Source organism: Gopherus evgoodei, chromosome 6 (assembly GCF_007399415.2).
Source record: "Gopherus evgoodei ecotype Sinaloan lineage chromosome 6, rGopEvg1_v1.p, whole genome shotgun sequence".
Taxonomy (NCBI): domain Eukaryota; kingdom Metazoa; phylum Chordata; order Testudines; family Testudinidae; genus Gopherus; species Gopherus evgoodei.
In genome coordinates, this window is record NC_044327.1 from 44046142 (window position 1) to 44073700 (window position 27559).

General features: G+C 40.3%; 1 protein-coding gene across 1 annotated transcript in view; it reads left to right on the forward strand.

The window, feature by feature from the left end:
• The first annotated feature begins 24605 nt into the window (after positions 1 to 24605).
• The window catches only part of SLC1A1 (solute carrier family 1 member 1), a 68739-nt gene continuing 65785 nt past the window's right edge, over positions 24606 to 27559 (forward strand). The window contains exon 1 of the mRNA XM_030567442.1: positions 24606 to 24814. Coding sequence (XP_030423302.1) covers positions 24724 to 24814 — 91 coding nt within the window. The 5' untranslated portion in view covers positions 24606 to 24723. The remainder of the gene's footprint in view (positions 24815 to 27559) is intronic.

The following is a 27559-nucleotide window of genomic DNA, read 5'->3' on the forward strand; positions in this document are numbered from 1 at the left end:
CTCTTCATGCCACAATTGTCTTTCAATTACATCTCATCCCTCTGGATTATCTAATCACAGCCTGAAGTCGGCAGTGGATTATCTTGTTATACTAAATCTTGTTTGCAAGGAATCCCATCTGTATGGGAAGCTCTTTAATGGTTCTCCTTTAAGAGGACTGGGATGCATCCATTCCTGACTCTATCCTAATTACATGTTGAACACTGCCTATAGTCACAGCTTTGGTTTCTTGACATGACAATGCGCATATTCCTCTGAAGTCAAAGATTTACTAGAATGAAGAATCCTTGATGCATGCCTCAGGTTATAATTCACCCCCAGCTAATCAAGAGTTCATACTCTGTGACAGTTTGTTAGGTTTGCGTAAAATGCAGTCTAGTGAAGTAGAATGAAAACTACCCCATTTGTTATCCAATTTGCTCTGCTCCTCATTTCCTTGAACTTCTGCTTACATATTTTCATTTTCCCCTTTATTAAGTTGTCTTCTTAAAGTGCTTTTCTCAACACAAACTACACAGAATGCTGTTTAACTTCAAATTAATGGAAAACAAATTATTCTCTCCCTCTACAATAACCACATGATGCACTCTGAAGATTCTCAGATTACAGTTGCTTATTACAACTTACTAGACACCAGAGAGGCCATTCAGCCAGCAGTTTCCTTGGCTAAATCTTCACTACACAGATCACCCAAGGGATTAGCACCTGGGTATAAGCACCCAAGGTAGCCTTAAGCAGCTGAGAGCAACCCCACTGCAAAGCTTTACCCGTGTTATAGTGTACTTGCTGTTTCTCCACTCACTCGTGTTTGTCTGGGGGCATGTCCCATCATTTTTTATGCTGAGACACTCAAGGTTTCTTTCACAGTCAATGGTGTCAATTGCAGGAGAACTTGTTTATCCACCAGGGGGAACTGTGGGAAGGGAATTGGAGGACTATCAGCATTCAGGTGATGTTGCCTGTGTCCTCACTGCACAGTTGGTGGGTTCCAGCCTGAATTAAACTGAAGCCCAGGTTCTAACCTTCAACCCCAATCTGGGTAAACTAGCCTAGGCTTAAAGCAGATCCAGACTGAAGTCAGGGGTTTTTCCTGTTTGGATGATTGGGAGGATTGAGCTAAGAACCTGAGTTAACTGTGCCATGAAGACAGACTCTTTAAGGGCAATCCCCTTCTCCTCCATCACTAACAGTTTCTCTAGTCCAGTTGCCCTGACACCTGTCTGTATATTTTCCCACTCCTTACCTAAGGAAACATGAAGATGCACTGAACAAAGATGACTGTTTTAATTCAGATAATTGTGTCCTACCTTTCGCTATAGCTCTTTTGGATTTGTTTGGAGAATAGCTGTTATCTTCATAAGAAATGAATAGCACTATTCAGTATTATTTGGAAAAACATATGACTGGTTATTAAAAAGAAAACCAGCCATACAGGATGTTGTTTCTACCTTTGCATCCTGACTTCAACAAACAGATTAGCATCCTTACACGAGTACTGATGCAATATATTTCAGCTAAACCAAGGTTTGGTCTTTGTATGTATGACAAGTCATCTTCATTTCTATTCTTCAAAAGGTTTGTCACTTTATGCTGTTTGCATAATAAATTCATTATTTTCTTTTTCAAGAAAATTGCCTAGATTCTTAGGAAATCCAGATATCTGTGGACACAAACATCTTCACAACATGTTCCATGGTATTCCTTGTGCATTGACAACCCACCATGAACTGATCTGTATAACCACTATTCTCTTCTCAAGACCCACATCTGCTGAAATGCCTATGAGAAAAATACCTGTTAAAGATGGCTTGAGGGACAGGGGGGATGCCTTCATCTCTTTATAAGTTTTCTAAAGTGTCGTGTATTTAATTATATATCTCTCCCCTCATTCTTCATATGTCACTTGTCTTCTGTCCAGGAAAGGGACCATGTTTTGACATGTATTTGTATAGCATTTAGCTCACAATGGGACCCCATTCCTGGCCCTTTGACTGCCACAACAATCTAAGTATCATTAAATAATGCGCTGGCACCTAAAACATGTGTTGGGTCTACTTAATGAAATCTCTTGAAAAATGACTTTGTTGGACTAGACCAAATATTTTCTCATGGATAATCAGCACACTGATCACAGGAAGAAAAAAACTAGAGGAGAAGAGGAAATATTTGTTGTAACTGTGCACTGCATATTGTCTTATCGCATAACTTTTTAAGTAACTGGTACATGGCATATAATGCAGCAAGCAGCAGCAGCAGAACACATATATCTATAAATATGGTAATGTCCCTGCAGCTAATAGACTATCAGATTACCAGTATGTTGTAATGAACCTATAAATGTCATGCTTCATGTATCAGTGATGTTAGCAACATGAAAGGCACTCTAGTCACAATCACAATTCCTTCCAATTCTTTCTTCTCCTTCCCCTATAGGACACTCCGCTCCCCACCCCTCACACCTTTTCTATGAGAATCAGATGCTCCTCTCTCACAAACTTTGTGAGTTATTATCTGGGCACTCATATACCATCAGATTCTCCTCCCTGTTTCATAGCTATCTTGGTATGGAAAATAAACAAGCAGATGCATTAAAGTATTCATTGATCTGTGAAAATAGTTTCCTAATTTTGTGCTATATTTTAGTTTATTTCTGCCACAACCAACACCTCCTGTATTTCCCTAAGTAATGAAACTGGTATACGGCTTACACTGCAGATGGAACATTAGAAGCATGTACCATATCTTCCAAGATAAAGAGAAAAAGAGTTCCACCAGTTAGACTCTGAAGGTCTTCTGGAAATTAGAAGGATAACAACATCCCTCTAACTGTCTTGAGTAGCTAAATACATAGGTAAAGATGGAGTACCAATAATATCAGAGCTCAATCCAGCTCATTGAAGTCAATGGGAGTTTTGCCAGTCATTTCAAAGAAAGCATAATCAGAGTCATTGCAGGACAATCTTCCCTTAATTGAATTCAGAAGAAATACCAATAATTCCTCTTTCTCTCTCTCGTTTTCATTTTTTTAAGCTAAATGCCTATCCACTTATTTCTTAGATTAGCTTTGTAACTGTGATAGCTGGCATAAACTTTGGTGGCAGTGTAATCAAATAAGTGCCTATGAGAACAAGGGCAACTCTACTGAGAATGAAGGGGGACCAAAACAGAGATGCCCAAAGTGCCTTGTATGAGAGTCCAAGTTCACAAAGCAATGTTCCAACAATATAACAAATATGCAAATAGAAAGTGACAAAGTGGCAGTAAGATCAATACACATGATGGGATAGGACCAGGGGGAAAACATTAAGGACTATTCTAATTAGTTCTAGGGAGAGATGACATCTGATTAACAGATGCAAACATTTTCAAAAGGAACCAGTGATTTTGGGTGCACAGTCTGAGACACCTTAGGCCTGATATTCAAAGTGCTGAACATCAATAACTGTAGGGAGCTGCAGGTGCAAAACATCTGAAAAATCAGGCCCAAGGTGTCTGAGTTAGGGAGCCAAAAACTGGAACAAATTTAACATTTTTAATATTTGGCTCTTATAGTCTAGCCTTGTAGAATCTCCAAGAACTGAATTATTTGATTAGTTAGTTTTGCATGCAGTGAGACCAAATCTATAAATACTACAGTATCACACACACACTATTAGAAGTAGTCACCTTCTTTAAAGATGTCTTATGTTCATGAGGGTCAGCACAATGCTAATCCCATTAATTCAAAAAAATATTACAATTATAAAGTGTATGGGCAACACAGAAAAAGTCATAACAATGTTACATAAACATTTGTAAATAAATGACATGGGGGAACAACTGTGATACCTCTTGTGTCAAGCTGTAAACCAGGCAGGGATTGATTCTGCAAACCCTATTCACACTGAGTAGAATTTACAAGCCCATTGAAAGGAATGAGACCATGCATGTGAGAAAGTAGTATTCAGAGTGAATAAGGATTACAAGAATTAGGCCCATAGCATTAATTAAGGTATTGCAGTAAAGTAGAACAAAATTTATATTAATATATGTACTGTAATAATACATTATAACAGGAGGGTTAATATTTTTAACTGGACACTGGCTCAGTGGATCTTTTCTCTTGCTGAGAAACTAACAAAGGAAAAGTAGCTAAGACAGTCTGTCAGCAGCCAGGATGGCCCAGAGGTAAGTCCCCTTCTGTACCATTTTGTGTGAGATCTTTAATCTTCCTGTTTTCCATCTTTTATTGCCCTTTAACTTTACTCTTCCTATGGATCCCCTGTGTGAGGCTCTACTACCTCCTGGCTGAGGACTGCTTTGGTTTACAGCATTAGGCAAGTAGAAGGTGCGAGTGCAGGAAATGGTCTGAGATGGTAATCTATGCAATGGTAGGGTGCCAACTGCAAGATTTGCCTGGAGCAACAGAAGTGTTGCCAAGCTTGTCAGGAAAGTTAGTGATATGGTTATGGAACTCACATTTCAATCTGTGACTGAGTGGCCTCAACAAAACTTGGAACACATCTGTTAATACTGTGGTCTGTGTATCATTATACACTTGCTTCACTTTGTCAAGCATTTTTAGTACATTAGTGGGTTGGGTTCAGGGTGGGAAGATGTATTTTTCCAGGTATTTCTCATTAATAGTTTTTGAAGAAATCCTGAAAAGTGATCTACTTCTGGCGGAGAGTTACTAGCAGGCAGGCTTAAATAGGTTTCTACAGAACTAGTCTTTTAGGACTACTGTAAACAGAGATGGTCTATGCCACGATGGTTCTGTGGTCATTCAGATTTAAACTTCTCTACAGTGTGAGGTAAAATGGACCAAATTTTCTAGTTTGAACTCATATTTAATAAAAAGGTATTTTTCCATGAATGTTTCCCCTATTTGCAACTGTATTTTTAGTTTCAACATCTATAGGAGCTGGCAATTTATTTCTGTTTTGAAACAATGATTCACTGATTATCATTCTCTCCCCCTTATCCAGAAGGATGTCCCACACCTTTATTTCTTTCTTTCCCTTCTGCACACCCCCTGCACAAAATGTATTTCTGGCTTTGTAAAAAGGCCCAAACATGGAGACCTAACCATAAACAATCCATACCTTTGGGGAATGGTGAAATCTACCCTCTAGCTGGGAGGAAAATAAAGAGCAAGCAGGGTGAATCAAAGTGCTATGGCCCAAGATCAGCAGGTCTTGTCCTCATGGATCTTAGACCATCTATGTGCAGCCATGCATTCCCTGGGCCTGACTGAAGCAACAGCAGCACGACTCACAAGGCTGCTATTGACTGCCTAAACACCCACCTGCCATTGCACTTACCCCTTCCCTTAAGAAATACAGCAGAAAACTTCCCGAACATCTTACTCATAGATAATGTAACCTGCCACCGTAATCTGCAAAGCACTTTTTAAACACTCCATTTCAAAGCTTTCTCACTGAATAGTAGCATCTGCTGGTGATTTACTTGTTGCATTTTTTCTGGCAAGAAAAAACATTACAACCAGAAAACAGCCTAAGTATGGATCTTTACTTTACTCAAGTTAATGTCAAGATTTCATAAGAGAGAGAGCTCTTGCAAAGTGCCTAATTAGGGTAATTTCACTGGTAAGACTGACACATAGAAGATCTTCAGAACTTAACTGATACCATTAGCTCAATGCAGTTTATACGTTTGAAATCTCATGTTCTGAGATTTTTCTGCAATTTCCTCCAAGTTAAATCTTCTGCAGCTTCCTGCACCTTGTGATCTTTGTGCAGTGCTACTGTGTCTATAAACTAAGTGACCACGGCCTTGGTGAAAGTCATTTGACAGAACACATATTTTATAATTTCTTCTTTACATCTCAGTAATATATGAGGTGACATAAACTAATCGAAGGAAACTATCAGCAATGAATTGTGCACATATTCGTTTATCACAAAAGGGGGAATAGTTTGATAGCAATCCTTAACGTACATTATATCTCTTTCTCTTCCACGTAAATGCAGGCAGATGATACATTGACTTGTCCTTGGGATGGTGTCACACAGCAAAGCTGATAATAAGTCATTCACGACCACACTGCTGACTAACACACCCAGAAAATCTAGACAAATGCAATACAATGCTGCAAAGACCAATATCCTAAACTATTTCCATTTGCAATGCAGAATGTATTTTTAATTTAAATCACTTCAGTGGTCTGAGTAGGTCTTCAGTCCTAATCAGGGTGGAGTCAGATTACATAATTATTAACAATACATGTCACAATTTAATTGTCTCACCCATGCTATAAGATAAAGTGACCTTCCTTCATGTTATATTATGTTCAAGAGGAACACCTTAATACTAGTCCTGTCCCTGATAAAAGGCATGTTCTGCCTTTCTCTGCGGGTTCATATCACACTGTCACAGAATATGGGAGAGAACTACAGTGGATACATCCTCATGCAGTCACAATTAGTGAAACGGGGTTTGGTTTTCTCATTGAGGACATCTTTATTTGTCATACTAAAATGTTTAACCAGTCCCTATGAGTGAACATATTAGTCTGAAATAGGCATAGCACTTGAAGTTCTGCTGCACATTTTGAGCCAGATTCATTATTGCCCTTCAGTCCCTTTGTGCAAGCACAGCTGGTGGAAAGAGGCAGAGGGCAGGCAGAAGCACACACATCCTAGTGAATAGCACAGGTACAGAGGGCCTCTGTGTCAAATACAGAGGCAGCTCTGCTCTGCCCCCTCAGAAGCTTCTGCTGCTGGGGGCATTCCAAAGTCATCCACAGGCATATTGGAGGTTAGCTGGAGTTGGAGGTATGGCTGGAGTGGTCCTATGCCCTGAAAATTCCCTGCTGCCAAAATCCACATGGAGATAATGGGAACGCTGGGGACTGTTCATATCCTATGCCAGGGATGAACTGGCTCCACAGTCCCTGAACAGCGGTGCAAGCCACCTGCTCTCAATTCCTGTACTGGCACAGGGATCACACTCAACGTATTATGCCTCCTAAGGAGGTAGGGAGACCTGTTATTAGATTTTTCCTGGGTTATCTGCAGTGTTTTATCGTTACAAAGACTGTTTTATCAGTTCAGAGTTTTAGAAAGGTTAGTTTATACTCACACAGCATTTCAAGTCAGGACTGTGAAAATATGATAAACCTGCAGTCAATAAAGTTAATTATAAACCTATTAGAATGCTCAGGTTGAAGTCCTGATTTCCTATTGATAACTGCCAGTCTTTATCTGCTATGAAAAGATAACTGCTCTAAAGTAAGCAGTGACTCCATGACAACATGCTATTATACTGCTCAAATTTTAACCTTTCAACAGATACAAAAGTAATTACATTAATTTTCTTTATATTTTTATATTTCACATTTTAATGCCCTTCAGGTCAGAGATCTCTCAGTAGTTAATTACCAGATGGATTAAGGCCCTGAGGCAAATCCAAGGGAGTTCACATTTCCCACCATCTGTCCATTAATAAATAAATAATAAAGTAGTTACACTTAGCACTTGCATAGCACTTTTCATCAGTAAATCTCAAAGAGCTTTACCAAGGTAAATAAGAACCATCATCCCCATTTTGCAGATAGTGAAACAGAGGTGCAAAGAGGTTAAGTGATTTCCCCAAGATATATAGCGACTCACTGGATAGAGGGGGAGCACTAGTGATACCTATGTATCTTGTGAATGAGTATAAACAATAATTCCTTGGAATACTAACAGTACCACTGAGATAGCTACTTATGTAACTTCCACTAACATATAGTCTTTTGTATAACTAACAGCTGTCCACACTGACTGCGCATTCACCAGGCTAGATCGTACTACACTACACTACAGCCACACCTCTGGGCAATGTAAGTTACACAGACCTAAGGGACAATGCTGGCAAAATAAGTTCTCTCAGTGACATAGCTACCACCGCTCAGGGAGGTGGAGTAATTATGTCGACAGGAGAGCTCTCTCCTGTCAGCACAGAGCGTTTGCACTAGCAGTGCTACAGCAGCACAGCTACATTGGTACAGCTGAGCCACTGTAGTGATTCTAGTGTAGACTAGCCCTGGCCCTTCGCTTCTGGTCAGTAGGAACCAATACCTACATTCCGGCTTCCAGGGTTTGTGCCAAGCATCATTGTTATCTCATCTCCTTTACCATAGGAAACTTTTCAAATGCCAGTGATCCTTCCAGATTCACCAGCCCTGCTTCTCAGCACTAAGGATGGTGTCATAAACAGATAAGTAAGAGTTAATAGAACAGAAGTACTTCATATCTCTTTTGCCTGTAAAGGGTTAACAAGTTCAGTGAGCCTAGCTGTCACCTGACCAGAGGACCAATTAGGGGACAGGATACTTTCAAATCTTGAGGGAGGGAAGTTTTTGTGTGTGCTGTTAAATTTTGGTGGCTGTTCTCTCTGGGTTCTGAGAGTGACCAGACATGCAACCAGGTTTCTCTCCAGTTTCCCTGATACAGGCTCTAATAGATTCAAAATAGTAAGTACTAGGTGATAAGATGAGTTAGGCTTATGTTTGTTTTCTTTATTTGCAAATGTGTATTTGGCTGGGAGGAGTTCAAATGTGTATTTGGCTGGAAGGAGTTCAAATTTGTATTTTGCTGAAAGGATTTTTATTTGTACTTGTATACTTAGGCTGGGAGGGTATTCCCAGTGTCTATAGCTGAAAGACCCTGTAACATATTCCATCTTGAATTCACAAAGATAATTTTTATTGTTTTTTCTTTCTTTAATTAAAAGCTTTTCTTGTTTAAGAACCTGATTGTTTTTTTATTCTGGTGTGAGATCCCAGGGGACGGGGTCTGGAGGATTCACCAGAGAATTGGTGGGGAGAAAGGAGGGAAGGGGGAGAGAAAGGTTAATTTCTCTCTGTGTTAGGATTACTTTCTCAGGGAGAGTCTGGGAGGGGGAGAGAGAAGGAGGGGGGAAGGTGAATTTTCCTCTCTGTTTTAATATTCAAGGAGTCTGAATCACAGTGATCTTCCAGGGTAACCCAGGGAGGGGAAGCCTGGGAGAGGCAACTGTGAGGGAAAGGGTTTACTTTCCTTGTGTTAAGATCCAGAGGGACTGGATCTTGGGGGTCCCCGGGCAAGGTTTTGGGGGGACCAGAGTGTACCAGGCACTGGAATTCCTGGTTGGTGGCAGCGCTACAAGTACTAAGCTGGTAATTGAGCTTAGAGGAATTCATGCTGGTACCCCATCTTTTGGATGCTAAAGTTCAGAGTGGGGAATTATACCATAACAGATGGAATCTGACATGGCCTATATACTCATCCCTCTTAAAGTTGTGCAGGGATGTTTCCTGCCTATGGAGCATTCCTTCAAACAGCCAACTACTGTATCTGTGATTTGATCCAATATCATTCATGAGGAGATTCTTACTATGGAACACATAATGGACTGCTCCTAAATATTCTCCACCAGCTGAGGTTGTACCATCTCCAGTACTTACAACCAGATTTCTTTCCAATTGTCAGTGCTTTCAGACAAAGATAAATCTGTGTGAAAAATACCTGCATAGAGATAATGAAAATCACAGAATTTCAACTTGCAGAGTTTCTTCCAGAGCATCATGTAGTTAAACAGGCAGGGGCAAGACCCACCAAATTCATGGATGTCCTAAGATGTCTGGAGAAATCCCACAGTTCTCAGGACACCTGTGGAAAGCGGAGGCTGTTGCATAGAAGACCAATGCATCCATAATGTACTCAGGTACATCGTGTTCCCTATAGCATTAGCCATGCCACTATGGACTCCCAGGTGCAGACTGTCCCCCAGAAATCCATTCTTAAGAGTAATTTCAAACATGAAGGGAAATATACATCCAAATTGCTGTCTGTGTCAACATTATCTTCCGTAGTGCAGAAGTGTAAGATCTACTGTATATTGGCCTAAAATCATCTAAAAATAGCTGATGATAAGCCCGTTTTCCATGGGGAGATATTAAGCGAACAAATCCCAATGAGATCATCCTGCTACATTTCCCTCCAGCAGCAAAAGAGTCTTTTAATTCTGTTTATGCATATCTCAATAAGGGAAGGAGACTGTCAATAGTTCTTCTCTGACTTGAATCCCCTGATAAGGTTTTAATCTTTTTCATTGTCTAACTAATCGTTTTTGGTCATATCATATTTTGCAATCTCTTTGAGAAGTAGGAAACTCAGTATATGATTCAAAAACACTTCTCCCAGGTCACTTACTATATCCTGGTAATCATAATTTTCACAAACGCATTCCATCTTGACTGCCATAGGCAGCACTGAGCATTCAGTATGCAGCAGGTACTGTGAGAACTTAATTACATGACCAGTACAACCATTCCCAAATTGTATCAGCTTCTGTCGGTTGAGAATGAGCCATTTCAAATACTTGTCTTTCTAGACATTCACCAGAAAAATCTCTGTGTGATTCATTAAAATGGGTTATACAGCACAGGCTGAAAACCCTGCCCTCACCCAAATCAATTCAGCATCATTTTTCTTCTCTTGCTCCCTATTTCTCTCTTACCACCTCATTTATATTCCCAGACTTCCCTACCTTTACTATTAGTCAGCAGTCATCTGTACAGTCCTTTACTTCTTGATAATAAAGCAAGTCACACAACTTCTGTCAATGCTGCAGCCTGTTCCCTCTGCAAGAGATGGAGTATGTCACCTCTTTAAGATACTCAGCCTCTGTCAAGAAAAATGGAAGTGTCGTGTTCACATCTCCTACATGGCTGAGCTGTTAGGATTCCAGAGAATTACAAGGCGCTATCACCCACAGAACAATATGGAGTTGCATGCTTTTTTAAAAATCCTCGCTGCAGACACCACCCAAATTTAGACAGGTCGGGCATCAACACCAGTGCAAATTTATTTCCCTTTATTATTTATCTATATTGTGGTAATGGATTAGAGTCCCAGTTATGGTCCAGGACCCCATTATGTTAGCCAATGTAACAGCACCAAAAAAAAGAGAGATGAGTCCTGCCCCGAAGAGCTTAAAAAACAAAAAATAAAACTCTCTCTGCAAGGATGTGTTTGTTACAATATTGCCAATGCCAAATGTTAACAAAACCATGAGTCAGTCCCTAAAGAACAATGAGGCTATCTTAAAAACCATGAGATTTCTATAACATACTACATTTTGAGTTCTTTTTATTGGCCTTCTGGGTTTCCAGTCTTTAAGGTGCACTGCGGTTACATTTTTAAACTTTTCTCCACAAGTCATATGGGCTAAAACTTACTTTTTTAAAAAATGGAAGCTGAGATTCTCATGTTTTCATGCAACTCCAAGAGAAACACCAAATATTGCAAGACTCATGATAAAATCATGAGGGTTGGCTACAAAATCATTGTTTATCTATGCCCAGAATGGATTTTGTGAACAATGGCCAGTACTGAAAATAAATTGAAAAGTTTGGCCATATGGCTGTAAATATTTTTAGTATGCTTCGCAGTCCAGAATTTTTGAAAGCTTTCCTCATTTTGGCCTCTAGATCTTTTGGGAGTGTGACCTGTTTTGTCAAACTTGCTCAACACAGTACAGATTAATGTTCACCCACTCACCCATTTCTATGTGTTACTCAGTGATTTAAGCTTTAAAACCCTCTTTGTCATTTGCTATCATTATCTTCTGCAGGGAAAGCATTCTGCTTCATTACATTATGGCTTCATTAAAATAAAACTTCAAATGGCATGTGGGTGAACAAAGCCCTCCAGTTCCATCTACGCCATTTGTAAAGAGTGGCAAAGAGCCCATTGCCTGCACAAATCAGTAATTATATAATTATATTAAAGTAGCTATATGTATGACACATCAATATTATATAATGAGTCACTCTGCAAAAGTGCAGGAGTGGCAATAAAATATTATTCTGTCCTTCGCTCTTCATTTATCATTATTGTTAATGCACATTTCACACTATGGAAAGGAAAAAATGCAAACCTGATATGGCAACATAACAGCATAATCTTTTTAGTGGAACAATTTGCTATTCCATGAGCAAAACAATATTTGCTTAACACACTATTATTTCTCAGTTTCCTGGAAGAAAAGTATTCAGTGCAAGCATAAGCAGGACCAAATTTTCTGTTTCTTCCTGGAGCTTGAACACCATTGCTATTATTAAACAACACTTGCTCTGAGCTGAAAGATCATTCCCTGTGCTTAGGCAGGAACAAGTATAACTAGGCCATCTCTGAAAAGTGTTTTTTCAACCTTTTCTTAAAAACCTCCAGTGGCGAGGATTCCACAACCTCCCTGGGAAACCTATCCCAGAGCTTAATTATCCTTATAGTTGGAAAGATTTTGGAATATCTAGCCTGGATCTCCTTGCTACAGATTAAAGCCATTACTTCTTATTAGTGGACATGGAGAACACTTGACCACCATCCTCTTATAACAGGCCTTAACGTATTTGAAGACAGTTATCAGGTCCTTCTTCAGTGTTCTTTTCTCAACATGCTGAATTTTTTTTTAACCTTTCCTCACAGGTCAGGTTTTCTAAACCTTTTATAGCTTTTATTGCTCTCCTGTGGACTCTCTTTCCAATTCGTCTGCATCTTTCCTAAAGTGTGGCACCCAGAACTGAACATAGTACTCCAGCTGAGGCCTCACCAATGGTAGGTAGAGTGGGACAGTTACCTCCTGTTTCTTACATGTGACACTCCTGTTAATACATTCCAGAATATTAGCCTTTTTCACAACTGCATCACATAGTTGACTCATATTCAATTTGTGATCTACTATACCCCCCAGACCTTTTCAGCAGTACTACGACGTAGCCAGTTATTCCCCATTTTGTAGTTGTGCAACTGATTTTTTCTTCCCCAGTATAGTACTTTGCACTTGTCTTGATTGAATTTCATCTTGTTGATTTCAGACCAATTCTTTAATTGACAAGGGCATTTTGAATTTTAATTCTGTCCTCCAGAGTGCTTGCAACCCTTCTCAGCTTGGCATCATCCACAAATTTTATAAGCATATCCTCCACTCCATTATCCAAGTCATTAATGAAAATATTGAATAGTATCAGACCCAGATAAACCCCTTTTGGATCCTAGTAGATAGGCCCAATGCAAAAAGTCTGCATTCAGGTAATCCCACAAGCATCACATACAATTTTTTTACCACTTAAATTAGGAAATTAAAGTTTCAAAATATTTCCTCTGTTGGAAATTATTTTAATTATTATACAGCTAAGACTCATTCTACTTCCCTTTTGAAGTCTATGGTAATACTCCTGTTAGCATCAATGCCAGCAGGAACAGGCCTTAATAAAAGTTATGAGAGATTTGGAGTGATTTTTTTAAGATATAGTAGGGTCATTAGTAAGGAAGGTTTTTTAAAACTATGTAAATGAATTATGCTGGGTTTTTTTAATAAGAGATAAGGAGTTGGCACTTTTGTGACATGGCTCGCAAAAGGAAGAAGCTATTATGATGCGGCCAGTTAGTTTAAGCAGAAGTGATGTGGGTTTCATGGAGAAAAGCTATCCAGCAGAAGCTGTCACCACCAGGCAATACACTTGCAACTTATACCCTAGAATACATTAACGTATAGGGCCAAATGCATCCCAGCTATAGCCCAATTGGCTTCAGTGGAGTTGAACAAGGATGGATTTGGCCCATAATGTTTTATCATAGCCTTATTAATTTGGCATGACTTTTATAAAAATATTCAGTATCAGAGGGGTAACCGTGTTAGTCTGGATCTGTAAAAGCAGCAAAGAGTCCTGTGGCACCTTATAGACTAACAGACATATTAGAACATGAGCTTTCATGGGTGAATATCTGACGAAGTGGATATTCACCCACGAAAGCTCATGCTTCAATACGTCTGTTAGTCTATAAGGTGCCACAGGACTCTTCGCTGCTTTTATAAAAATATTATTTAGCCTTTCATTGTTGATTGCAGGCCAAATCCTGTTGTTTTGATTCATGTTGACATACATGCTGATCAGCCAACCTATTTTGAACAAATTCAGCTGTGGAAGATACAGAGAAGGGTTAGTAATCTGATAAGAGTATGGAAGATCTTTGCCAAAACAGCAGAAGAAGCTGTGCAATCTGAAGGAGAGGTGGTTACAGGGAATCTTACTGCAGTATAAAAGGGGATCAGAAAAATCAAATAAGGATCTCTGTGTGAATTTAGAAGCAGCAACAGGAAAATACATAGACAATCTTATAAAATTAAAAAAGAGAATATAAATTAAATACATAGAAGGATACTGCAGATGCAACTCACATTGATATAAATGGGAACTCCATATGCAGATAAGCTGCAGTTTTAAGGTCTTTTCCCCCCACCCCCATCAAAAGGTAATAATCAGCATTTGGTAATCTCTGCCCCTGGAGGTAATGGTAGACTCTACCCAAGGCTGTTTGTTGTTTTTTTTTGGGCGGGGGGGGGAGTTGTGGTTTGTTTGTTTTTTTAAATAGGCATTTTGACACTAAAGTTATCTTGAGGGTTTAAACTTGATTATGTCATCATCATGGCGATTGTCAAATTTGAGGTCACGTCATGAGAGGATCAGGTCCATGCCAGTTGGGTGGGATCTGAGAGCTGCAGGTGCTCAGCATCTATTGTAGTCCTAATTCAGGGAATGCTTACTTGCATTCCTGAAATGGGGCCAGGATCAGGCCTTATATTTCCACTGCCTGTTTTCTGTTCGAAAGATAAGAGTAGAGCCAATGCAAGGCTATTTTGATGAAAGCTAAATTCTGTAATTTTTAGAATAAAATATTGTGTTTAACAGGCTTGTTTTTAGATAATTCTACAAAAGATTGCAGCTTTCCCCTTACCTGCTACATAGCCAAAATATAACATCAGTCACTTTAGTGAGAAGAGTAACCAGTGCAGCATGCTGGACTCATGCCAAACGATGACAACTGGAAATGTTTTGAGTACTTACAAATGCCATATTTTTTATTAAATTATGTTTTCTGAAAATTAGCTATATTACGCAGAAGTGAAATTACCTGATAATTTGAAATTTCCTAGAGGTTGCCAGGTTTCATGATAAGAATAATTGATGCAACCTTCCAATTTAATGGACTTTCCATTAATAAAAAGGCAGAATAAATCATTCTGTCAATGGCTCATGTAGGATATTAGCAACTATTTTTGGCAATTTTTTCCAAATGCTTTAGCTGCATCGATGTATTTCAATAAATTTAATATTCACAATGGAAGAATTCTCCTTGAATTCAGCACTGCCCTGAGACAGCTGTTCATATCCAGCCTTGGTCAGTAATGAGTAAAAACCATTCCATCTGATGGTGGTTTGGTGACTTGCAGTATGTGAAATGACTTTGGTTGTCTCTGTCCAGTTCTGAGTGGACGTGTCTCCATCACAAAAACGATCACATCTGGTAATGACTGGCAAATGTGGCAGAGAGAATGCAAGAACTGAATTAGCAAGAAGACTCAATTGTTCGTTCCCCCCCAAATATGATGCCTTCAAATTTTGAGGAACAATGGTGGGAAAGGTTGCACCATGCGATACCTGTTCTATGATTCAGCGTAGGATTTAAATCTCCTGTGCCATCTCTCTTAGGTACTTATATATCTCCCATCACTGCAGTACCTGAGCACCTCACAACCCTTAAAGTATTTATCTTCACAACACCCCTGTGAGGTAAAGAAGTACGATTATCTCCATTTTAGCAATGGTGAACTGAGGTTCAGAGAAGATAAGTGACTTGCACAGGATCACACAGGAAGTATGTGGCAGAGCTGGGAGCTGAACCTGAGTCCCAGGTTAGCACCCTAACAATCAGGATTCATGTCTGTGCACTTTCATAGAATCTATAGAAAAATAGGGCTGAAAATGACCTCAAGAGGTCATCTACTTCAGTGTTTCTGAACCTTTTTGATACCAGACTACAGTTTGTGTCATGGAAATCTCCTAAACAGTGTCATGGAAATCTCAGGGACTGGTGCTGATCCATAGACTGGTCATTGAGAAATGTTATTCTAGTCCACCCCCATACTGAGGTAGGATTAAGGTCATCCCTGAAGGTTTTTGTCTAACCTGTTCTTTAAAACATCCAGTGAGGGGGATTTCAAAACCTCCCTAAGTAACCTGTTCCAGTGTTTAACTACCTTTATAGCTAGAAAACTTTTTCCTAATATCCAGCCTAAATCTTCCATGCTACAAACTAAATCAATTACTTTTTGTCCTTGCTTGATATGGAGAGCAATTGATCTCCTTCCTCTTTGTAACAATGCAATGAGAGGCTGCTGAGAACATTACCAGAAAGCAGAACATTCAGCTAGATTCAATTTTACAAAACCACAAAACAAAAAAGTTTCTCATTTAATGAACAGACAGTTTTAGGCATTCCTGCATCAGTTCAATAGTTGCAGAAGGGATAATGGCTGGAGAGATCCGTTTTAAAGTAGCTTTTACTCTGAAATGCTTTCTGTGGGAGGGAACCATCCTTCTCAGCAGAAATGGATTTTTTTTCACTGCAAAGAGTCTGTAATTTCCCAAAGCCAGTTAAAATGCTGCTTAGAAAAAAAATATCTAAAACATAGTGCTTCAAGATAATAAACAGAATAAATGTGTCACCTTAAAGAGATAAATATGCATATATAAGCCAGATAGGTAGTTAGAAAGAGCTAAGCTGCAGCCGCACAACCTGCCCATAGTAGAGGGAGTAAATATCCCCCCTCTTCCACAATCCTCAAGACTCCAATAATCACAAACATCAATAACAACATATAGTTATCACTAGATAAAAGTTTTACTAAGGCAAAATTAAGATTGAGAGTACATATCAAGAAGTTAAGGGCAAAACTCTATTAGCAAAAAATAAAATAAAATGTTATGCAACCAAAATATTGTTTGTGAATTATGGGGTTTTAGCCAAGATTGTACATTGTACATTTTTAAGCAGCAGCAGACATAGTTTGTACTAAGTTTTAAGCAAAAGCAGACATAGTTTATAAAGGGCATACCATCAGGAAATTTCAAATAATGAATAGTGAACAGAATGTTCAGTACAGACAGTTCACAATTTCATAAAAAATGTGATCTGTTTGCACATATTCTGTGAACAAAGTAAAGAGTTAAATATATCAAGTAACTGTTTGCAATAACAGTTGCACCAATTCTAATATTTACATATTAGAGACATTCCATATTGTAGTGCAACTACAATTCTGGAAATACCTCCAGGTGTGTCAGAGAACAGGCAAGTTAGAGCAAGTAGATCTAGTGAATTTAAAAACAACTTACATGGACGTTCCAGGATTTTACATGTTTGAAGATTCATTATGTTCCCGCTTTCCCACCCCCCTCCCCTCCTCCTGGCCTTAGCCTTCTATTATTTAGACTAAACTAGCCCAATTCTTTCAACATTTCCTCATAAGTCCTGTTTACTAAGCCATGTATTTTTGCTACTTTCCTCTGGACTCTCTCCAATTTGTCCATTTTTTCATGAGCATACACAAAACAGTAATGGCACATTTACATGATCTGATTTGTTTGTGTGTGTGTGAAACTAAGCACCCCCATATTCATACCCTATGGACTATCATAATAATCTCTGCACAAAATACAACGTATCATTTGAATGTAAGGTATCATTTGAAAATTAACTCACTGATCATTAATATTCTTTTGTGATGTATGTAGGTGGTGGGTTTTAAGATTTATGGATATATGGGAAAATTATGACTAAAGTGTGTTTAAACAGGCACGTCAGATCTGCCTTACACAAAGGAAAGGATATTTGATTCTCTGATCAGCCCAATATTCAGGCAAAGACAATGAAGGTCCCTTTACAAATTAGGTAAACAAAGCTATTAAGCTAATAAATGGGGGAAGAAAGTGCATGGAACTTCCTTTACCACCAGACTCCATGTCATCTTCCTCACAGCTTGAATAAACTTTAGTTTGAGGGGTTTACTAGTCTATAAAGATGGGGGCTCTGAACCTCAACTGAAAGGAATTGAGTCAATTTATAAAATACTATTGTATTATGAAAATGTATAGAGTGAGGTCTTTTCTGTAGGCTAAGGACACAATGGTGATTAATATAATTGTGAAATGTATGTATTATATGTGAGAAAATATTGATACTTAATTATATTATGCTTGAAAATCTGTGGCCAAATGGGGAGAAAAAGATATCCTTCCAGATCGGAGAGAAGGCAGCTATCTACTTGTCTCCAGTGAGATTAAGCAGGGTGTGAGGCTGGCAGACCAGGTGCCAGCATAGGTGCTGGAACTAGGTGTGCTGGGGGTGCTGCCGCACCCCCTGGCTTGAAATGGTTTCCATCATATATAGGGTTTACAGCAGTGGTGGGCAACCCATAGCCCATGGGCCACAAGTGGTCCATCAGGATAATCTGTTAGCAGGCCACCAGTTTGTTTACATTTGCACAGCTGCCCACATTCCCAGTGGCTGCGGTTTGCTGTTCTCGGCTGATGGGAGCTGCGGGAAGTCGCGCAGGCCATTTGTTTTATTTTTTACTTTATTTTATTTTTACTTTATTTCAGTGCTAGGTTTGAAGGGAAGAGTGTATTTACCCCAGTTAAGTTAATAAGCTGTGATGTGTTCTGTGTCATTCAAGGAAAAAAACCTAACTTTATTTCTCTGAACTGTCCAGGAGAGGGCTAAACATTCTAGATCACATGGTTTGGGCAAAAATTAAGGAGTGGGAGTCGCCTTGCTGGTTGTAACCAAGAGTGGTGGAAGCCAGAGTGGGGCTGTGGGACTGTAGACAGGCTGCGGAGCTCAGAGCTGCTGAACCAGGGCTGTCTAGCACACAGACACTTCCGTGTGTGACATGCATGATTGTAGGCTAGTTGTGAGCATCCCAGGCTGGGAGCTACAGCAGCAAAGCACTGTAAGTCACTCAGGTTTATAGGGCAAGTGGTGACAGAACCCCTCACTGGTCTGGATTGCTCCTCAAACCTAGTCACAATCTGATACATCTGGAGATCTTCATAGGTATGAACATTTTCCCCAAAAGACAGGTTTGAATGAAATAACTATGAAAGAGGTCTACAATTTCCCTATTGTCTCTCTATATTAAACACACTGAAATTTTCATCAAAGTCTTCCACACAACATTTAACAGGTATTCCAGAATGTCTTAATGTCACACAAAATTCAAATGTCTTGTTTAAATAACATACAGCCTTTTGTTTTGCTCAGCAAGTGTGTACACAAAGTGGGTACACCAAGTGGGTACACAAGCTATATGGCTGATAACCACCCAAATTATTGGGCGGGGGGGGTCATTTTCCATAGCTTTGCTCATTTTTCAAATAACTTCAGTCTCTCAGGAGTGATCAATGAGCCTGTAATTCTTTTCCATTTTATTGGGATATTTTTATTACAGATTCTTTTCTAGCTCCCCATACAGAAACTGCCAAGTTGAATCTACATCCAAGATCACAGAATCATAGAACTGTAGGACTGGAAGGGACCTTGAGAGGTCATCTAGTCCAGTCCCCTGCACTTATGGCAGGGCTAAGTATTATCTAGACCATCCCTGACAGGTGTTTGTGGAATCTCCATCATTGGAGATTTTTAAGAGCAGGTTAGACAATCTCCCCAGGCAATTTATTCCAATGCTTAACTACTCAGTCTCTGTCATTCTATAATAATAAGATCAATTTTTAAAAGCCTATTCAATAGAAAGTTTAAAACATCTCTATTTCACCTGCATAAGTCTCTTTTTAAATGATTCCTTAATTTTGTATGGATGCAATAAGTTATCCACATTGTGGTCTTAAGTTCATGACCACTGAAGTACATTTGATGAAGGAGGCAAACTTTCTAATGTTTTAAGGTAGCAGGGTTCTATCCTGGCTTGATGAAATATTGTTAGGAACAGAAAACTAGCAAAATGGAGCAGAAGCAGTGTCCTACAATAGTAAATAAGAGGTACATGGATCTATTCAGTATGATCAAATAGGAATATTTGACATCTCACCAGAAAGTAAAATAGCGAAGAATATTTTAGGTTTATATGGCACATTTCTTTCTGAAAGATCCCAAAGCATTCACACATTGTATAGCATAACGATTTAGATAATTATAAAGCTGTACAGCACCTCTGGAATGCATCTGCTTCCCAGGTGGCAAAGGATAGCCAATCAGCACAGTGCCCAGTACTAAGGCCAAGGGCACTGGGGTAAAACCCTATTTCTTACCCCCAAAAAAGTGCTATGAAACCTTTAATGTCCGCAGAAAGAAGCAGCCATATTCTTCATAGAAATGTCTTTCTGATATGACTATGGCTTAACTAAGATATATTTTATGCAAGATGGATTTTGTAAGGTATTGGAAAGGTTATGATTTATAGAATGTGATTATTCAATTTGTATGCATGTCATTTCTGTATATAAAGTTAAGAATATTGACTGTGTAACAGTTACAACTGTGTGCGTATTTGGGAGACATCCACCAGACAACCAGCCATCACAGCCTTGATGGGTCATCAGGAAGAAATAATAAGACTGTGAAGATACTAATCTCTCTCCTTCCTGATAGGCGTCCTGGGACATTGCTGTGATACTATCAGGTCAGATGATGAGATCACCTGATATAAAGTGCCACCTTGAACACTGCTGGTCCTTTTCCTTGGTAGGGAGATGGGGATCAAACAACAGTTTCCTGCTTTTTAATCTGGACTGTCTTCCATTGCCTACCCAAGAAGAAGGGCTGCTGAAAGCACCCGAAGGGACAAAGGAATCAACCTGAGCTGAAAGGCCGGGGTGAGTCCAGACTGAGACAGGGGGTCCAGTCTGTAGAATAAATAACTGGAACTCTAAGCTACAGAAACTCTGCAACTTGCCTAAAATAACATTTAGGATGAGAAATTACTTCTTGAAACCAGTCTCTTCAAGATCTTAAGCTTAGTGTGCGTGTTTTGTATCAGAGGGTAGCCGTGTTAGTCTGGATCTGTAAAAGCAGCAAAGAATCCTGTGGCACCTTATAGACTAACAGACGTTTTGGAGCATGAGCTTTCGTGGGTGAATACCCACTTCCTCAGATGCATGCATTCCTGGATATTTCCATTGCATGCATCTGAGGAAGTGGGTATTCACCCACGAAAGCTCATGCTCCAAAACGTCTGTTAGTCTATAAAGTGCCACAGGATTCTTTGCTGCTTGTGCGTGTTTTGTTTTATATGCTCAGTAATCTGCTTTGTTCTGCTTGATATCCCTTATAATCACTTAAAATCTGCCTTTTATAGCTAATATATTTGTTTTGTTTATTTTTAAACCCAGTTTGTGCAATTTCTAACGAGGAGGGGAGAAGCTGTGCATCTCTCTCTTCACATTGAGAGAGAGGGTGAAATTTTATGAGCGTGAGCTGTGCAGATCTTTCTATACAGCGCAATACAATATACCTTTGGGTCTGCACTCCAAGGGAGGTGGGCACCTAACTGCTGGGGCACGTCCCTTAAACCGAGTCCTCCCAGAGCTGATCTCAGTGTCTGTGTCTTTCTGCAGCTGGGTATGGCCCTGCCTGTGTGTGTGCAAGAGGAGACTTAAGAGCCTGGCTCAGCAGGACAGGGTAAAATGGCCCAGGCTGGCAGAACAGGTGGATTTGATGGTATCCTAGTACATCAGATAGCACCTTAAAGTGGGGCAAACTGTCACAGAGATGTAATGGAACAATTTATTTTCCTCAGAACTGGGAGTTAGCCCTACCAAAATGTAAATGTTTGATTTCAGGGAGCATAGTATTCTAAATGTAAACAGCTATTTCCTCCAGCTTGAAGAAAGAGTAGTGCAATATAGACCTGTTTTCAGATAGCCATGCATAGAGAAAAGGTACATAAACAGAAAGGTTCACTTCCTTTTTCTGACTCTCTGTAGCCTTGAGGCTGGTTTAGTCAATACCCTTGTGCAAAGTGGGTGCAAAATTCAATCAAATCCTAATCCTTCACTCACTGATGGGTGGAGATAGTGTACATCCATGGTGCACAAGGATTACATGTCAATGCAAGGTGGAAGACAGTGGCAAACCAGGGCCAAAGTTTCAATGTTCTGCATGGACCTGCTCCTCTTGAAACCAATGGGGGTAAGTTCAGGCCCCATCGTCTTTTTCTTTTAGAGCAAGTCTACATTACAGCGCTACATCAGTGTAGCTGCACTGATGCAGCTGTGTAGCTGTAGCCTGTCTGGTGAAGACACACTTTGCCGACAGGAGAGCGCTCTGATGTCAGCATAATTACTCCACCTCAGCAAGAAGCAGAAGCTATTTTAGCTGGAGAGCGTATCCCGCCGACATAGCACCAGTGTCGACAGCGCAAAACTTGCGTTGCTTCGGGGGAGGGGCTATTTCACACCCTTGAGTGACATAAATTAGATCGTCAAGTATCAGAGGGGTAGCCGTGTTAGTCTGGATCTGTAAAAGCAACAGAGAATCCTGTGGCACCTTATAGACCAACAGACGTTTTGGAGCATGAGCTTTCGTGGGTGAATACCCACTTCGTCAGATCTGACGAAGTGGGTATTCACCCACGAAAGCTCATGCTCCAAAACGTCTGTTGGTCTATAAGGTGCCACAGGATTCTTTGCTGCTTTTACAAATTAGATTGATTTAAGTGGCAATGTAGACCTGCCCTCCGTCTTTTCTTTGATGTCAAATCACACTATACAGTACATGCTTATAGCAAAAACTATAAATTAGTGTCTTCATCCTTTACTTAACTATTTCTTTGTTCAAAATTGTATTTGTTTTGCTGCTTCTTTGTTTTTTATAACACAAGTATTCTGCCAGCTTTCATTTTAAATTGTCTATAATCTTTTTTATTTTTAATTAATCTAACATGATACTTATTCATCTGTTTCCTTTTGAATGATGAACCTGCAATAAAGTTAGTTGGGAAATTTCCATCTAAATTAAATAGATGATAAAATAGATTTCTCCCCCAAAACATCTAAGTTTTCTATTTTCCAACTAGTTCTCCCACATAATCATTAATCTGTTCTGCATAGGAATAGCAAATCATCCAAAATTTATACTGGAAAGGTTTGTAAATTACAATGTCTAATTTAAGCAAACAACAAGAATACCAGTGATTTGCCACTTCACATTCTGCACCACTACAGTTGAATCGTTAGAAGATTCGACTTGATGGTACCTGCCACTGTGTTTCCTATACTTGCCAACTGACTTAAACAAAATTGGAAAACCAAGCCAGAACCAATATATTTACAAATACATATTAGAGGAAGCCTTTCCATAGTCCCACTAGGCATGGGATCCTATTAGTACATGCAATAATCACAGGGCTTTGGAGCTGTGCTCCGGCTCCACTCCAGTTCTAGGCAAATACCTGCAGCTCCATTGCTCCAAAGTTGCTCCATACTCCAGCTCTGGGCTCTACTCCAAAGCCCTGATCATGTTTACAACATAGAATATTTTGCCCTTTTTTCAATTACAGTGTCAACATATCACATGAGAAAGTGAATAATGTTTCTTCGGACTTCTAATTTTTAAACTTACTAGGATAAAACCCCAGTAGAAAGTCCTATTCCCTTCTCTTCCCCCAACTTTTTCACCATAATTGGAAAGTTTCCCTACTCAATGAAGCATTCCACAGGTAAGAACCAGGAGTGATGGTAAAGGAAAACCCCTACCCACTCAAAGACTGATTATATTTTGCATGTCTAGTATAAAAATAACTTGGCCTGGGTGTAGCATACTCCTCTCTCTGCCTCCAGTGCCTCCACTGCAGACTACTGCAGGCAGGAGTTGCTAGAGCTAAGTTTGCCATTGGTAATGGAGTGCAATATATAGAGAAATTATGGGCAGTCTTTGAGTGGGTGGGGGTTTTCCTTTACCTTCATTCCTGGTGTAACTGGTTCTTACTTATGGACGTATGTAGTAGTATTATATTGGGTTGACCACTTGGTCACCAGAAGTGGTCTACAGCCAACACTTGCATAATCGCTGTGTGTCACGAGGCGGAGTCAGACTCTTGAGTTATATCTACACTGCAATTAGACACCCATGGCTGGCCCATGCTTTAATTACTGAGTAGAGTTAGGGCTTGGCCTGCTGTCTGACCTCTGGGACCATCCCAGGATCCGAAAGCCCAGGCTCCTGAACATCTACACAGCAAACAGCCCCTTAGCCAAGTGCCAAGAGCTGGAGTCGGCAGTCAGCTGGCAAAGGCTAGCCCATGTGTCTAATGGTAGGGCAGACATACCCTTGGACAGGACAAGCCAGCTTCAGGAAAATGTTTACTATCTTCCCCTAGGCCAGCTCACTTTAAAACATGTCTCTATTGTTCTTCCCAAGAAAGGCAATGCAGGGGTAAAGGCCAGTGGCGGAAGGGGTTTGTGAGGGTCTGGAAGAAAAGTGGAGAGATTTGTGAGCGCAGGAGGAGAAGGGGGGGGGAGACACTAAAGACAACTTCACTGGGTGCCCCCAGCTTCTCCTGCCAGTCTGTATAACTTACAGCGGGCGGCGGGTCCGGAGGCGCTGACACCGGTGTGCGCTTGGGCTGTGTGTGCCAGACGGCGCCTGGGTGCAGGGCTGACGAGGCGGGAGCGCAGGGCTGTGCGCGGCCAGGTGTGTCTGTCTCCTGCCTCCGCCCCACGCTCCCTCCTCCCCCGCCGGGGAGCCGCAGAGCGCAGTAGCGGCCACACTGGCAGAGCGGCGGCAGCAGCAGCAGCAGAAGGCGCCGAGCACCCAGCGCAGCAGCAGAGCTCCGCTCAGCGCGCACACCCCGCAGCTCAGCCCGTGCCGCCCGAGAGCCGCCGCTGCCGCTGCCGCGATGGCGAGGAAGGGCAGGAGGAGCTGCGACTGCCAGCGCTTCCTGAGGAACAACTGGCTGCTGCTCAGCACGGTCTGCGCCGTGGTGCTGGGTGAGTGGGGCCGGGCTGGGATTGGGAGGATGCGGCTTCCAGCCAGGCGGGGAGGCAGCAGGGTGATTTCCGCGGCCCAGCCGCAGGGACCCCAGCCCCATCTATTCCTCCATCTCCCTCCATCTATTCCTCTCCTGCCTCGTGGCTAAGCCCTGCTCTTAATCGTGGTCTTAAAAAGGGGGAGGGCCGCTTTAACAGTCCCCCATCCACGCAGCCCCGGGGGGCTTACAGTCCGAATTCTTCCCCCCAGATACCTTCCTTTGGGGCTTTCTGGAGCGTGTCTCCGTGGAAACAGCTGCAGGAGAATCAGCATCCTAGTTTAGCCAGGCAGCTAAACTATGTGATGATGTGATGTGATGATGCTGATAAATGTTACGATCTCGCAGCGCAGCAATCCGATTATTTTATTTTACATTCAGTGTGTGTGTGTGTGAGAGAGAGAGAGACAGTGAGAGAGAGAGAGAGCGAGAGAGAGACGGCCAGTATTGGAATGCCAGTAATGACAGGGATTCATTTCTATAGCACTGCCTACCTAGAGGCCCTATCGTGCGTTCCTTATGCACCAAAACGCTACTGTTAAAATCAAGGGTGCTTTGGGTACACAAGGAATGGAAGATCCAGGCCCTAGAAGTCCTTCCTGAATCTCTGGCACAGACACATTTGTACTTTAATTCTCCTTCCTGACATGTATCAGGGATAATGTTCCATCCCCCAAGATGGAGAGTTCTTTCAGAGTAATTATTTACTGGGGGCAGACACTTCAATCTCATGTAGGCAGGCTCTCTTTCAGCTTGGACTTGCCTCACTGTAAAATAAATAAAGTAAAGACCCTCCCTGGTTTTCCTGCCAGGATTTGCTAAATAATTAATTTGTCATCTCATTTACTTGACAGATTGTATGGTGGATTGTTAGAAGTGGAAATTACTCTTATGTAGGCCAATGCACTTCTCATAAAATATTAACACCTGTTAATGTCAGAAATGTAAAATAATTAATAATAATTTGAGACAAATTGATGTTAGACTGAATAAATATTTTTCTGTTCCTGCATATTGGCTTTCTTGTTGGTTAAACTGTTTTTCAAGGTTAACGACAGAATATAATCATTACACTATAAAAATAAAACCACAGCTTGAACTTTGCTGTTCTGCTTGTTAAAAACAGAAGTTTTACACAAATTAAATAAACCAATTGCTGTTATAGCCACAAGAAAGGAGGGGGAAGAATTATTATGGACAGTCCTAAAATTTGATAGTATACTTATCTAGCCCCTGTCTATGCCTTGTCTGCTACTTCATCACAGACTCCAATATTTATGCCACAAACTTTGAATAATAAAAATATAATTAATAATAGGCCTCTGAAATTTTTTCAGTCTGACATGAAAAATCTGCAAACATATCTTCTGTATCAATAGGAGGTTTAAAATATCATGTGAGTGTAATACTCATTAGTGGTATCAGACTGATAGACCCTGAAAAATTGAAGTCATTTGTGTATTCACACTACAGGTGCAACATACTGCAAGACGCTTCCACATACAGACTTGTCAGTGTGCCTCAAATCTGACAAGAGAGACCTCCTCTAGATAAAGAGGGGAGTTCATTCTCAATGGCCCATTCAGTGTTAGGCCTGTAGGCCGAGGCTGTCAACAAAGATGCAAAAGTGTTGGTGTTTTTTGTATTTGGGCATCTGCCTATCCAGGTCACAGGCCATTGAACTTTTGGTACTCTCTGATGCTTAGTTTGTGCCAGCATCCTACAGTGAAAAATTCTGCTTTTTGTTATCAATCCAATGTGCCATCTAGTTCCCTCTAAAGTGGTTTCAAATGGATTTCAATATTTTAGTGAAGGATCATCTTTTTTCCCCCTGGAAAAAATGGCATGAATTTCTGCAAATCAGAGAATGTGACCAGAGTGGCTGAAAGGGTGGTTATTCAAGTTTTGCATGACATTTAAAGATATTTTTGCATGAAATATAATATTTGTTACTGGCACATCTCCCACCCATTTTCTTCTGGTTATTATTTTATGACTTTTTAGATGAGAACAGCATCCTTTATTTTTTTGCTCCTACACAGATATGTTGCTTGCTTATTTCACATTTGCCTTTGGACGTTTTTTGTTTTTTTCAGATTACTTAGTAAATTATTTGAAGTATGTGTGTGTTTGGGGAGGTATAATTATTATTTTGTGACTCCCCCCATACTCTAATCTGGAGATAAAATCAGTTTATGTCCCCATGCATGTTTGTGTGTGTGTGTTGTCATCTAAGGGCTAGATTTTCAAAATATCTATGCTCAATTAGGCACTACAATAAGTGGCCAGATTTTGAAAAGAGGTCATTACACTGGATGCTGAGCTCTTTTGAAAATCTGGCCCTCAAGCACTATATACACCACCACCATTTGTTAATTATTATTATTATCCATACACAGTTATTGCTCTCAGATATGTTTTTCATGAACTGGACTAGTTATTTCCTAATTATAGAAATGCTACCAAACAATATTCATTTTCACATTAGCGTCAACAAATAGAACTGAAATTTATGGCCTGACTGCAACCCCAGGTAAGCAAAATGCCTGCTAACTCCAAGGGGAGTTATACAGTGCAAGAGTTGAATGAGGTGCCAAAATATTGAGGTTGAGTGATGTCGGAATTATGGGGAAGACTTTCAAATTACAAATAGGGGGCGTGCATGCAAGTTCTGTATGTGCCTTTGAAAATCAACAAACTAGAACCT